The 13,706-nt window shown below is 37.3% G+C and overlaps 1 protein-coding gene across 1 annotated transcript; it reads left to right on the forward strand.

Annotated features, from left to right (window-relative positions):
• The first annotated feature begins 254 nt into the window (after nucleotides 1-254).
• col10a1b (collagen, type X, alpha 1b) lies at nucleotides 255-10,112 on the forward strand. Its single transcript, XM_066699823.1, has 3 exons — nucleotides 255-325; nucleotides 988-1,132; nucleotides 7,550-10,112. The coding sequence occupies exons 2-3, from the start codon at nucleotides 1,003-1,005 to the stop codon at nucleotides 9,385-9,387; spliced, it is 1,968 nt and encodes a 655-aa protein (XP_066555920.1). The 5' UTR covers nucleotides 255-325; nucleotides 988-1,002; the 3' UTR covers nucleotides 9,388-10,112.
• Nucleotides 10,113-13,706: the final 3,594 nt, after the last annotated feature.

Consider the following 13,706-nt stretch of genomic DNA (forward strand, 5'->3'; position numbering starts at 1 on the left):
TCTACAGAAAAAAGTATTTAACAATCCTGGAAAGAGTTCATTTTTGCAATGTCCTTTTTTATTATGTGGCACTTCAGCAGAAAGAAAGCAATCAAGATATTTAGAGAAAACTACCAACCTGATGTAACATGCATATAGCAGAATATACCCACAATTAGAGCTTGCATCAACTAAGGGAGGTGCTTATATAGGAGGTACCTTTATGATGCAAACTGTAGATATGGTATAAATACCCTTGTAATTGTCATAACTGTAGTCTCTCTCCACCCAAGGATATAGAAGCAGTGGAAACACCAACTACTATTTCTGCAGCTGAATTATGCCGGTATGTCTTTACAATGATATATGTATTTTCATTTTATTTATTTTATTTCACATCCTACTGCATATGAAAGGGGCAGTAGTGTGGAGTAGTGGTCAGGGCTCTGGACTCTGGAGCACAGGGTCATGGGTTCAACTGCTGTTGTACCCTTGAGCAAAGGTACTTTGCCTAGATTGTTCCAGTAAATAAACAGCTGTATAAATGGGTAAATATAAAAAAAGTGATATCTTGTGTCAATTGTAAGTCACCCTGGATAAGGGTGTCTGCTAAGAAATTGAATAATGAAAGACTGGATGATTCCTCTTGAGCTACATCATGTAAGGGTAGCTTTGTGATTCTCCCCTTGAATCAGCTTTATAACCGTGTCTTTATCTGTTCGGTCATCCAACATGCTGATGTGAGAGGGAGACCTTTCAGATAGTTTCACAAAACATTTTCTATTCAGAATGTAAGATAGTTTACACTAAATGGCCTAATTCTGAAAGGCATTTCATACTTGGTTCAAATGTCCAGTGCTTTTAATGACTATGCTTTTACATTTAATGTAAATAGCTTTCAATATAGATAGGATAGTTTGTTCCGTTTGGTTATGGTTTGATTTAGGAATACCTTGTCAAAAACATTTTGTAAAAGTTGTCTCATATAGTTTTCGGTTTCCTTTGCAGATTTAAGTACAGAACATGGAGCTACAGATAACAAGTGTTCTTCTGCTACTGCTTTCCTTGAGTGAGGTCCATGGGGGAGGATATTATGGCAAAAGCTCAGATATCAAGGGTCCTCAATATCAACCATATGATGTAAAAAGCCACGGTAAGATTGTTATCTAATTTTCAATGTATTCATGCATCTGTCAATTTTTTGGTGAGTTGGGATACCTTTACAGATTTACTGTTGATAGTGTGATTATTATTTGGACTGGTAGTTACGTATGAAATTACACTGCTCAAAAAAAATCAGAAATCAATGTTAAGCGTTCCCTTAATTTTTGTGAGTTTGAAGTCAACTGAAATTCCTAATTCATACTTTTACAAATGAAGCAACCATTTTTACTGGGTCCACCTTACAAAAGCATAACTTTCACAAACCTTTTGAACTATTCTTCATAGAGGAAAGATACTGACACAAACAGTGTCAGAAAGTATAAAATGTGTAACATTTCTATTATTGTTGTTTCAAACCTTGTGTACATCAGAAAAGGAAGCTATATTATATAGAAGTACTACAGAGTTTAACAAAAAAAAGTGTATAGCCTATGCACAAAATTATTAACAACACCATGGAGTATATCAAAGCCCAAAATTGATAATTGTAAAGAGAGCATATGGCTCTGTGTTCATAGGGACACTTACAGATAGAATGGGATATAAAATATACCTGTCATGGTTTTGTATCAGAAATACTTTATGACAAAGATTCAGGAGAAAAAGGAAAGCATTGTCATTAATTCCATACAATCAGTGTTGTTCAGCTAACTGGCTATGAGGCTAGCATCTCTGTTAGAAAATGTCAGTATATATGATTAAATGGACCCACACTATCTAACACATTATAGACATACAAAATTGGTGTTGTATTACCAAATGTGAATAATTAGTAATGTCCTATATGTCCATTAGTAAGCTCAAGTAATGTGTACCGTCTGCAATTGTATTGGATTACCAAATATGGATACAAAAAAAATAAAAAATAAAAATAATAAAAAAAATAAAAACTTACCTGTCAAGTGTATACAAAGTAATTTACAATACCTAGTAAGATTGAAATATCAGTGTAAAGTTGCAGTTAAAGTTGTTTTGATTTAAAGATAAATAAACTCAACTCTCTGAGACAAAAAGACAAATGAGGCTTATATAATCATGTTCCTTCACAGCTTAAACTCATTGGTCTGAAACCTAGTAAATGGAAGAAGTCATAGTCTCTTCAATTCTAAAAAAAAAAAAAGATCAGACCAAGGGGAATGGCACCACAGGATATAGATATTATGACATCTGTCACTTAGCTCCCCATTTAACACATTGCTATGTAGTATATGTATACAGCAGTTAATAGTACACCTCATTATGGTCTCATGATGAGAATAATATTTTTATCTGGAAACACAAAAACACTGAACTTTGTTTTTGCTTTATGTAGTTTAAATTGGTCACAGACAGATAGTATAGGAATAGGGGCAGCTCTTTTCCAATGTCTTCCACAGAGGCAGAGGCATACCCAAAGCCATTTGTAATATTTGTTTATTGCAATGCATGCTTTTTAAAATGAAAACAAATCAAAATGCAACTCCACAGTTATGTTAATTTTATATTAACTGGTTAATTGATAGAATGTTTCATTATTCGATCTAAAATATGTATTTGGTTTAAAATATTTAAAGCTGGAAAATTAATACATTATGATAATTAAATGTATAAAGTATGATACATTGTAAATTCAGGTTTTGGTTTCCCTTCTGAACTACTGTTGTTTCAATTGCACTGACTTTTGTATCACAATATTGTTTATTTAATAGGCGGCTTCAAAGAGCAAGGGTAGGTCCCTCAAGACTTTTAGCACTAAAAAATACATTTTTGTTCTTAAAATACAATGCAATTACTCTTATTGTATTTATACAGCAAACCTGATTATTCCATACACACATATAAATACATATAGTTATGTAAATTGTGGCATTCATTATCTTTGTTGCAAGAGCTTGCATGAACAGAACTATGAATTACTGTTTTAGGTTGAGAGCACTCCATTCAGACAAAAAAAGAAGGGGTAGGGTAGAGTAGGGTAATTTTCCAAACTTTTCTGGAGAACTTGGTTGCAAAATGAAGCAAATGAAGTAAAAGTGGTACATTTAGGTCGAAAAAGTAAGAGTAGCAAAAAAAACAACTGCCTGCAATAAGACTGTTTCAACTGCAAGTTAGAACTTCCCAGCAATGCAGAAAAAAGCCAAATGTGTCAGATTAAATAGATGTGTTTAACCTCAACGTATTTTTATATTGACCACACTAATGTTGGGAGGTTTGAAATCTAAAATCCCACAGTTCCCAAAAAGGATATAGATAGGATTAAAGTTCTTAGGTTAACACCACAAAGACCCAAGAATGAAATAATTATTGTTATCAAGACATACACTCACTGTCCTCAATTGACCTGCCTAATGGCCTGCAATCAAAATCCCAGAGGCCCAACCTGTTGTAATTGTTTACTTTTCACAATGTACCATCTTTTTGCACCATTATTTCTGCTTTTTGTAACCCATATCCTTTTAGAAATAACCTTGTTCCCACTGCTTTATCATCTTGGTGACAGTAAAATGTCAGCATTAAAGTCAGATAAAGAAACAAAGATAAGCAATCCAGTAAATTAAAGTTTAATACTAATAATATTGCCATGCTGGTCAGGATAATACAGATAATTTATTGCGATGAAAAATTTCAGCAAAATACTGATACTTTTCTGCCATTGAAGTCTTATAATACGCTGTGTGATCTTTCATCCTGTTCAAACAGCAAGAATAAATTGATTGATGATTGATGCTCATTGATAATAAGACATTCATTGGCCATTTTAAAACAGTTCCAGTGTCCAGTTTAATTGATTTGTTAAAGTATAACAATTTAGTTTGCCACATTACAAATTAAAACTACTTTAGGTAACAAAAAAGAGAGGAAAAAGGGGATGACATTTCAATGCTACAGGTTACATATAACTATGACAAGTACAGTACGCCAATGTAAACAATTTTCTAGACTCCCCTGTGCCCATAAACTATTTTTATTTGCATCAGCAGTCAACAAATACATATTTTAAACCAGTGAACTCCAATTATGTGTGCAAAATAACAATTCAGTCAACAGCCAGCCATCTCCTTTAGTAAGTTATGGTAGGACAGACCACAGTATTATTACTGGGTTGACTTGTATGGTGTGTGAGCTTTTCAACCCTGTCATTACAACAGCCTATGAAAGATGTTGTCAAGGGTGTGGTAAAACTCAATCCATACAAAGTGTTTAATCTGTACAGTATGTATGATATAAATGTTCCAGACAGCTTTAGTATTTGTTTTTAGTGTTGTTAATAGAATATGAAAGGTTTCTTAGATCAAACAAAAAATAAAACCTAAATGTTCCAATCAAGCACAATGTTTCTGTAGCGGGCTGTAAATAGCACATACAGCATCAGTTTACATCAACATTTGTGTAAATGTAAATATAATTGGCCAAAAAAGTAAATCTATTACATTTTATTAGAGTTTAGAACAGTGGTGGACAACCCGTGGACCACGACCCCCCCCCCCCCCAAAAAAAAAAAAACCCTGCTTATGTTGTATAAATGTGTTACTCCCTTATTACATAATTTTGTAAGTTAAAATGTAGCATTTGTGGCTTGTAATTGTGGTAAAGGGGGTCTTGCTGCCCAAGCAATAATCTGATACCCGGACATGCAGCCCATTAATTTAGGTTGCTCACCAATGGTTTAGAGAGATAATTAAGACAAGGTGTTGTACAAACTGTGAAAGTTTATTTTTATTTTTAAAATTTATGTATTATTGATTAGTCAGTAAAAGCATATGTTGATGGTACATTATAAAGTATATGTTGTACAGGACCCAAATTTTCTAATTTTAAATTAAAATAGGTTTACAGGGCAGTATACTTTATGTTGCAATAACATTTAGTGAAGAGAATTTACTTTCGTTAAACAAAGCAGTGAAAAGGCTATAGCTATGTATTGAATGCGTTACTGCTGATTTCAATTTTCAACTGGCAAACTGCAAACAATTAAACAGATTTGGTAATGTTGTAGATATGCATAGTATCTGGTAGCCCATGACATTATTCAATACTGCCTATCTACGTATAAAGATCCAAAGGTTTTTGTATTTAGGCTCATTTTGATAGCTGTAAAGCTACATACAAATAAACTTAAAACACAGGTAAGTGCAGAGATGCGTTTAATTATGTAAACAAACTAGGAAGGTACATGCAAGTGTCAATTTGAATGCATTTTTCTAAACTTTTCTAACTTTCACTACCCATGTGAGCGTTAGGGAAGATGAGGGCAAATTAATTACATAGACATCACAATCACATTGCTCCATATGAAATTCTGGTAATACTTTACTATAAAGGTACCGTGATTTTTAATGAATTAATATATGAATACCATAGGATTTAGATATCAATACATCATGAATATCGTCCGAGTTCTGATGTTGAACACATGAACCTGCCCTTACCCTAACCCTAACCCTGTTATACATGTGCTTAACATAAGAACTGAGATGAAGTGCATGACATATTCATGTGTTTATCCTGTGGTATTCATATATTAATTCATGAGGAATCACAGTACCATATTGTGAAGTGTGACCGAAATTCTGCTACAGAATGACACTTATATCATGTGGTCAATACTTCAGTGGCGACCCTCATAAGAAACAGTGCTACAAGGCAGTTCCATCAATGTTAAAAATCTGACAAACATATCAAGGCTTTTTGCAAAGCATCATAAACCTTACTTCATGCATTTGTTGTATCTTGTATTGATTAGTGTAAGTATTAGCTTGTTGATTCAACAATATGTTCAGGTATAAAATTGCGAATTGCAACAATTGCAATTCCAAGCATACAATTAAAACATTGGGCAGCAGGCTCTTTAGCTATCAAGCTGCTTATTAATTGAATTATCTACCAAATTACATCAGAGAGTCTTAGTCTGTAAACACTTTGCTCTTTAAGTTGGTATTTTGTAAGGAGCCTTATGAGGTGGTATAATTGCATATTGCATGGAATTGTATTATAAAATTATATATGTAAGAAATTACATTCATTTATATGCATTTATTCTACAATAAGAGATGTATATCATGGGAATAATTGTTGAAATGATCAGAACCTAATACAACATAATAAATAAACATTTGGTATGAACAATAAGCTCAGATTTAACTATTAACTATGTAACTACTGGTGCAGAAGAATATCCATATATCTTTTAAACTTTTGCTATGAATTACCTCTTATTTAGCAGAAACTGAAATATGTTGTGTATGATTTTAGTCAATGTTTAAAACCAAAACTATCTGATTACAAACTTGAAAATGTTGCAATTAAATACTTGGGGTTTGATAACATTAAATGATTTACATGTCTGTTATCTGATTCAAAAGTTAGTGTCTCCAAATATCCATAAAATAAACAAGGCTATTTATAGTAACGTGGTTACTATTAATAAGTAACTGAGGAGAAACCAAATATAACATACATACATATAATATAGGGATACTGCTGTGCTATTAGATGCATGTATGTGATGAGCAAACAAGGTGAATGCACTCATGGAACATGTACATGATGCCTTTACTTAACTGTATTTTTGCACTTATGTTGTAAGTCGCCCTAGATAAGGGCATCTGCCAAGAAATAAAAATAATAATGTCAAGCTTTGCTTTGTTTAAAGCCCAAATGTAATTTAACAGTGGTTAAACAAATCAATAATTACATTATCTTAGAATTTTACTTTCTTTTTAGATAAGATGTATTCAATTAAAACAATATTTGATGTAATTATTTTGTTTAGACAGTGATTTCAGTGATGTATATTACACTAACACATGAATGTAATTCTGAATCAAGGTAATGTAAGTTAACCAAACAACTGCTTAATATGCATCGTACATATATTAACATATAATTATGTTAATATTAAGAATACACACACAGACCAAATGTTTTTGGAACAAACCATTAAAAACTGTGAACCACAATACATTTAAATGACAGATTTAGCTATTGATAGATAGATCGATTAACCCATGAACCACAGTTATGCTATTAATGATATTAACCCTTTGAGCAGTAAGTTCTAAATTGCTCTGCCATGACTCAGGGAGTGACTGTTTTTGAACTCGCTTAAAATTCGATTCCTGCAGCTTACAAGCATCTCTGTCCATCCCAGAAGGAAACAGGGAAAATAGATTTATATAACTTTAAATATCTGAATCAACATCATATATTAAATAATATATAATATTGAACACTGGGGATAAATACATGTTTATTACAGTTAAATTATTATTTACATTTCTGATTTGGAACCTTTGTTATGTTCACAGATGGAATGGCATTAAACACTTTTTAATACTACAAAAACAAAACAAAAAAACATTCAGAATATTCATAAATAAACAAAAATAATTTAACACAAAATGTAAAACTTGTATTCCCTTTGTAGTGCTGGAGATGAGGGGAGACCCAGGTCCGCCTGGTGAACCAGGACTGCAAGGCCCACCTGGCCCCCCCGGGCCCCCAGGGAAGGGTGGCTATGGGATGCCAGGACCACAAGGTCCACCTGGGCCCCCTGGACCACAAGGATACTCTTCTCCCGGCAAGGCAGGCATGCCAGGGTCACCAGGAAAACCTGGGGAGAGGGGAGTTCCTGGTCAAAAAGGCGATCCAGGGACTCCTGGTCATCAAGGTCCAAGGGGCATGCCTGGATCCCCTGGGATTCCAGGACCTTCGGGCATCTCTGCTCCTGGCAAACCAGGGCCACATGGACAACCAGGCCAACCAGGGGCTCAAGGGGAACAAGGTGCCAAAGGAAATCCAGGTGCTCCTGGCCAACCAGGCCCTAAAGGAGAGAAGGGATATGGCATCCCTGGTCATCCAGGGGAGAGAGGTCCTGCAGGACCAGCAGGTCCCAGTGGACTGCCTGGTCAACCTGGCATTGGGAAACCTGGCAGATCTGGCTTCCCAGGGGAGCCAGGGAAGCAGGGAATGCCAGGACTAGATGGGGCTCCAGGACCCATGGGTATGCCTGGACCAAAAGGCCTGTCCGGACCTCCTGGGCCTGGAGGTATAGGAAAGCCAGGAGAAAATGGTGCTCCAGGACTTCCTGGTCCTGCTGGACAAAAAGGTCCACCAGGACCTGCTGGTGCTACTGGGGCTCCAGGGATCCCAGGTTATGGAAAATCAGGGGTTCCTGGGCAGAAAGGAGAAAGAGGAGCATCTGGTAGTCCAGGTGCACCTGGTGTCAAAGGAGAACAAGGACAAGTTGGGCACACAGGACAAACAGGAGCAACTGGGCCTGTAGGGCCCCCAGGTCCTCAGGGTCAAAGAGGGTTTTCTGGGGAATCGGGTTTTCCAGGGCCTAAGGGTGAAGCTGGAGCAATGGGGCCAACAGGGCCAAAAGGAATTAAAGGAGATCAGGGACCACAGGGATTTGAAGGTAAATCAGGGTACCCAGGGCCAGCAGGCCCTGCTGGTCCAAAAGGAATTCCAGGAGCTCCAGGGGTAAAAGGTGAGGCAGGACTTGCTGGCTCTCCCGGAGTCCCAGGTCAACCAGGAAAAGCAGGAATTAAGGGCATACCAGGGCAGAGGGGAGAACCAGGGCCAAGAGGGGAAAGTGGAATACCAGGGTCAAGAGGACCAAGTGGGAATCCAGGAATCCCAGGTTCACCTGGGCAAAAGGGCCACCCTGGTCATCCTGGGCAGCCAGGTCCTGCGGGAATCACAGCAAAAGGAGTGCCTGGCCCTCCAGGTGCACCAGGGCTTCCTGGTTCTAGAGGATCAGATGGCCTGCCAGGACATCCTGGACTTCCTGGCCCACCTGGCCCTCCTGGAGAGATCATGTACCAGAAAAATATTAAATCAGCTCAGCCCATAATGCAAAGAGGTCCAATGTCAGCTTTCACTGCCTTGTTAACTAAAGCATATCCAGAGTCAGGCCAGCCCATTCAATTTGATAACACCCTCTATAATGAGCAGCAGCACTATGACCCGTCTACTGGAATCTTCACATGTCATGTTCCAGGAGTGTACTACTTTGCCTACCATGTGCATGTTAAAGGGTCTAATGTTTGGGTTGGGCTTTATAAAAATGGTTCCCCAGTGATGTACACTTATGATGAGTACAAGAAAAGCTATCTAGACCAAGCCTCCGGAAGCGCTGTTCTCCGCCTGAATGAACATGACCAGGTCCATGTTCAAATTCCCAATGACGAATCCACTGGTGTTTATGCCACTGACAACATTCACTGCTCTTTCTCTGGATTCCTGCTTGGCCCAACGTGATATTGATTAGTTAAACTTACATTCATCTTTTAATTCTATAAACCGTTTCTCTCAGCAATAAACACATTATTTGTATACCCCAATACTCCAGGCAATATGCGAGTTGTTTGGGAAATAAAAAATAAATTCTGAATAAATAGTCTTAATTTATCTCTGATGAAACTTAACTGAATATAAAAGCATGGGAACACTAATAATTTCTGTAGGAGGGAAATCCATACATGTAGTGTATTAACTTGGATTGGGCTCCAGTTAGCAAGGTATTAAAAAGGTTATAGATTAATTACTGAGTGCTGACAACATGGGGGATTAATTGTGCATTAATGGTTATATTGTTTCTGATGAATTGCTGTATGCTTAGAAATATTCAGTTAAGAAAAACAGGAATAAGTTTCAAATAAAACATGAAAACATATGGTGCTTTAACACTGCTCATGGTTTTGACAGCAAGCGGTTTTGTATTTGTAATCTACAGGTAATTCTTTTAAAAAGTGTTATTGATGAAGTTTGGATAACAGTCAGTAAAACCTGCTTATTTTCCTATACGCAAAAGTTGTTTTTGAGTGTCTGCAAAGTTGTAACATACCAGGAATATGCAGAAAAAATCGAATTATTCTATGAACTTGATATCTAGATTACAATAAAAAATCTGAAATGCATTCCCTAATATGCATATGCTATGTATAATATAATGACCAAAATAAAGGATTATGTCCTAGTTATAATGTGTGGTTTTCGGTTTCTGCAATTTGTCTGAATAAGCAGGAGGCACAGCTAAAAATATTCAACCTGGTGCTGAGAGCTGGGCGTTTCCCTGAGGTCTGGAATCAAGGACTGATCAGCCCAATCTATAAGAGTGGAGAAAAATTAGAAACTAATAACTACCGGGGCATCTGTGTGAGCAATAACCTGGGGAAGGGGTTCTGCAGTATAATTAACCCCCGGATACTGTCCTTTCTTTACTGAGCACAGTATCCTGAGTCAGAGCCAAATTGGATTCCTACCAAAACACATTCTACCATATTTACACCCTGCACACTAATAAACAAACATGTAAAACAAATACAAAAAGATATGTATGTGTTTGACTTGAGAAAAGCCTTTGATTCAATCTGGCATAAAGGATTACACGACGTAACAATTTTTGTTCCTGGGTAGTAAGTGTTATTTCCTAATTGCTTATGCCTCCAAAGTATAGAAAATGGCTATTATTCCCCACAAACTTTGCTTTTGTGACCAGGACAGTGATATTTTGAAATGTATCTATTTCCAATGAGAAAAGGGGCAAATTTGTGTCTTTTCGTTCACATAAAGTCAGAAAAAAAAAAACATATGAATCCAATTTAACATGTATTTATACTAAAGTAATACAAAAATGACTACAAAAGATTTAGAAGCGAGTAGTTTTTCGAGATTTACGATTATACTGTAAATACATGGTAGTTTGGATTCATATGTTGTTTTTTTCTAAGTTTATGTGAACGAAAAGACACAAATTCGCCCGTTTTCTCATTGTAAATAGTTACATTTCAAAATATCACGGTCCTGGTCACAAAAGCAAAGTTTGTGGGAATTAATAGCCATTTTCTACACTTTTGAGGCATAAGCAATTAGGAAATAACACTTACTACCCAGGAACAAAAAAAGTTACATGGTGTTATTCTATAAACTCCTTCAAATTGGCATAAGGGGTAAAGTCTATGACATTGTAAATTCAATGTACTTGGAGAACAAATGCGGAGTGAAAATTGAAAACAAAAAACAGTTCTTCACTCAGGGGTGCAAGGTGATACAGAGTCTAAGCTCAACACTGTTCAACATCTAAACTCACCTAAAGGATTATTAGGAACACCATACTAATACTGTGTTTGACCCCCTTTCGCCTTCAGAACTGCCTTAATTCTACGTGGCATTGATTGAACAAGGTGCTGAAAGCATTCTTTAGAAATGTTGGCCCATATTGATAGGATAGCATCTTGCAGTTGATGGAGATTTGTGGGATGCACATCCAGGGCACGAAGCTCCCGTTCCACCACATCCCAAAGATGCTCTATTGGGTTGAGATCTGGTGACTGTGGGGGCCAGTTTAGTACAGTGAACTCATTGTCATGTTCAAGAAACCAATTTGAAATTATTCGACCTTTGTGACATGGTGCATTATCCTGCTGGAAGTAGCCATCAGAGGATGGGTACATGGTGGTCATAAAGGGATGGACATGGTCAGAAACAATGCTCAGGTAGGCCGTGGCATTTAAACGATGCCCAATTGGCACTAAGGGGCCTAAAGTGTGCCAAGAAAACATCCCCCACACCATTACACCACCACCACCAGCCTGCACAGTGGTAACGAGGCATGATGGATCCATGTTCTCATTCTGTTTACGCCAAATTCTGACTCTACCATCTGAATGTCTCAACAGAAATCGAGACTCATCAGACCAGGCAACATTTTTCCAGTCTTCAACTGTCCAATTTTGGTGAGCTTGTGCAAATTGTAGCCTCTTTTTCCTATTTGTAGTGGAGATGAGTGGTACCCGGTGGGGTCTTCTGCTGTTGTAGCCCATCCGCCTCAAGGTTGTACGTGTTGTGGCTTCACAAATGCTTTGCTGCATACCTCAGTTGTAACGAGTGGTTATTTCAGTCAAAGTTGCTCTTCTATCAGCTTGAATCAGTCAGCCCATTCTCCTCTGACCTCTAGCATCAACAAGGCATTTTCGCCCACAGGACTGCCGCATACTGGATGTTTTTCCCTTTTCACACCATTCTTTGTAAAACCTAGAAATGGTTGTGCGTGAAAATCCCAGTAACTGAGCAGATTGTGAAATACTCAGACCGGCCCGTCTGGCACCAACAACCATGCCACGCTCAAAATTGCTTAAATCACCTTTCTTTCCCATTCCGACATTCAGTTTGGAGTTCAGGAGATTGTCTTGACCAGGACCACACCCCTAAATGCATTGAACTGCCATGTGATTGGTTGGTTAGATAATTGCATTAATCAGAAATTGAACAGGTGTTCCTAATAATCCTTTAGGTGAGTGTATATCAAAGAACAGTCTGCAGCTCCTGGCCTCACCCTACATCACAAAGAAATTACATTTCTGCTTTCCACAGATGACCTGGTCCTGTGGTGCTAGAGCAGTACTGTACCAGTTTTCTAGAACACAAAGGCAATCCTTTCTCTGTATATATAAAATAGTCACAATGATTATTAAGCCTAGAAAAACAGGCTTAACCAAGATAACTGCCAGATATAGGGTTACCAAAATCATTTAATATAATTTAACTCTTACTAGGTAATATAGGCCTACAATATAATGTGTATAGCAGAAATTGTAGATTGTGTATAAACATAGCAGATAAAACAGAAAACATAAGCAATGTGATAAGTGAGCATATAGATAATAAAGAGAGACACAAAATAGAGTATGGGGAAAAAAAACTATATTTAAAGGGATCAATGAATCCAACTGAAGAAGGACAAAAAGACTGCGAAAAATAGGATAGGCAGGGAAATCCACAAACCGTGGCAGCACAAATGCAATACAGTTGCGAATGCAGGCTCCTATCCCCGTATAATCCCATTAAATATAAACAAAAATAGTCCAAGCAATGTCCCGAGTAAATCCAATAATATATGTAAAACATATGAAAAAATGAACGATCTCACCAGCTTGATGCGCGCTCCGACAAGTGATATCCAGTGTGGTGAATCCAAGTTTGAAATAACAATAAGTTTCCTTCCATGAACCGCAGGGTCTGAAAAAGGACCAAAAAAAGTGATCAATGCGAAAATCAAATAGCCTGGATTGTAGAGCAAACATACGCATAAGACTCAGACAGTAATTATTAGATAGCTCTGAGGAATGAATATTAATACAGAGAAATTACAGTGTGACGACGATTTGTCTGTGAACCATACAACACCATCCCAATTAACGCCGTCCTAAACCCGGAAGAAGGAAGTTAAATACACCCAAATGAAAATGTCACCATGGCAACACAGCTGGGCTTCCTGGTTTTAACCTTAGCCTTAAAGTGCCCACGTCCCAATGCTGCAGTCATGAGGTGAGACAGCTAAGAGAAGGAAAAGTACGAGTGTAAGCCTTCCCTTCAATTTGCATATGAAATGGTATTTCTGAATTACACGAAACCTCCCTGTAAGGTATGAACATTTTAACCTGGCCAGGCTACTGCAGCCTTGATGGGTCTGCAGATGGAGAGTTTATTTCTGCACTTTATGTGAGGTGGCCACAGTACTGTCAGACATGGGCCCTGGCAGTAAAACTGGATATGAAAAAAATTCTGATCTACCAGAA

This window comes from Amia ocellicauda, chromosome 1, assembly GCF_036373705.1.
Source record: "Amia ocellicauda isolate fAmiCal2 chromosome 1, fAmiCal2.hap1, whole genome shotgun sequence".
NCBI classification, from domain to species: domain Eukaryota; kingdom Metazoa; phylum Chordata; class Actinopteri; order Amiiformes; family Amiidae; genus Amia; species Amia ocellicauda.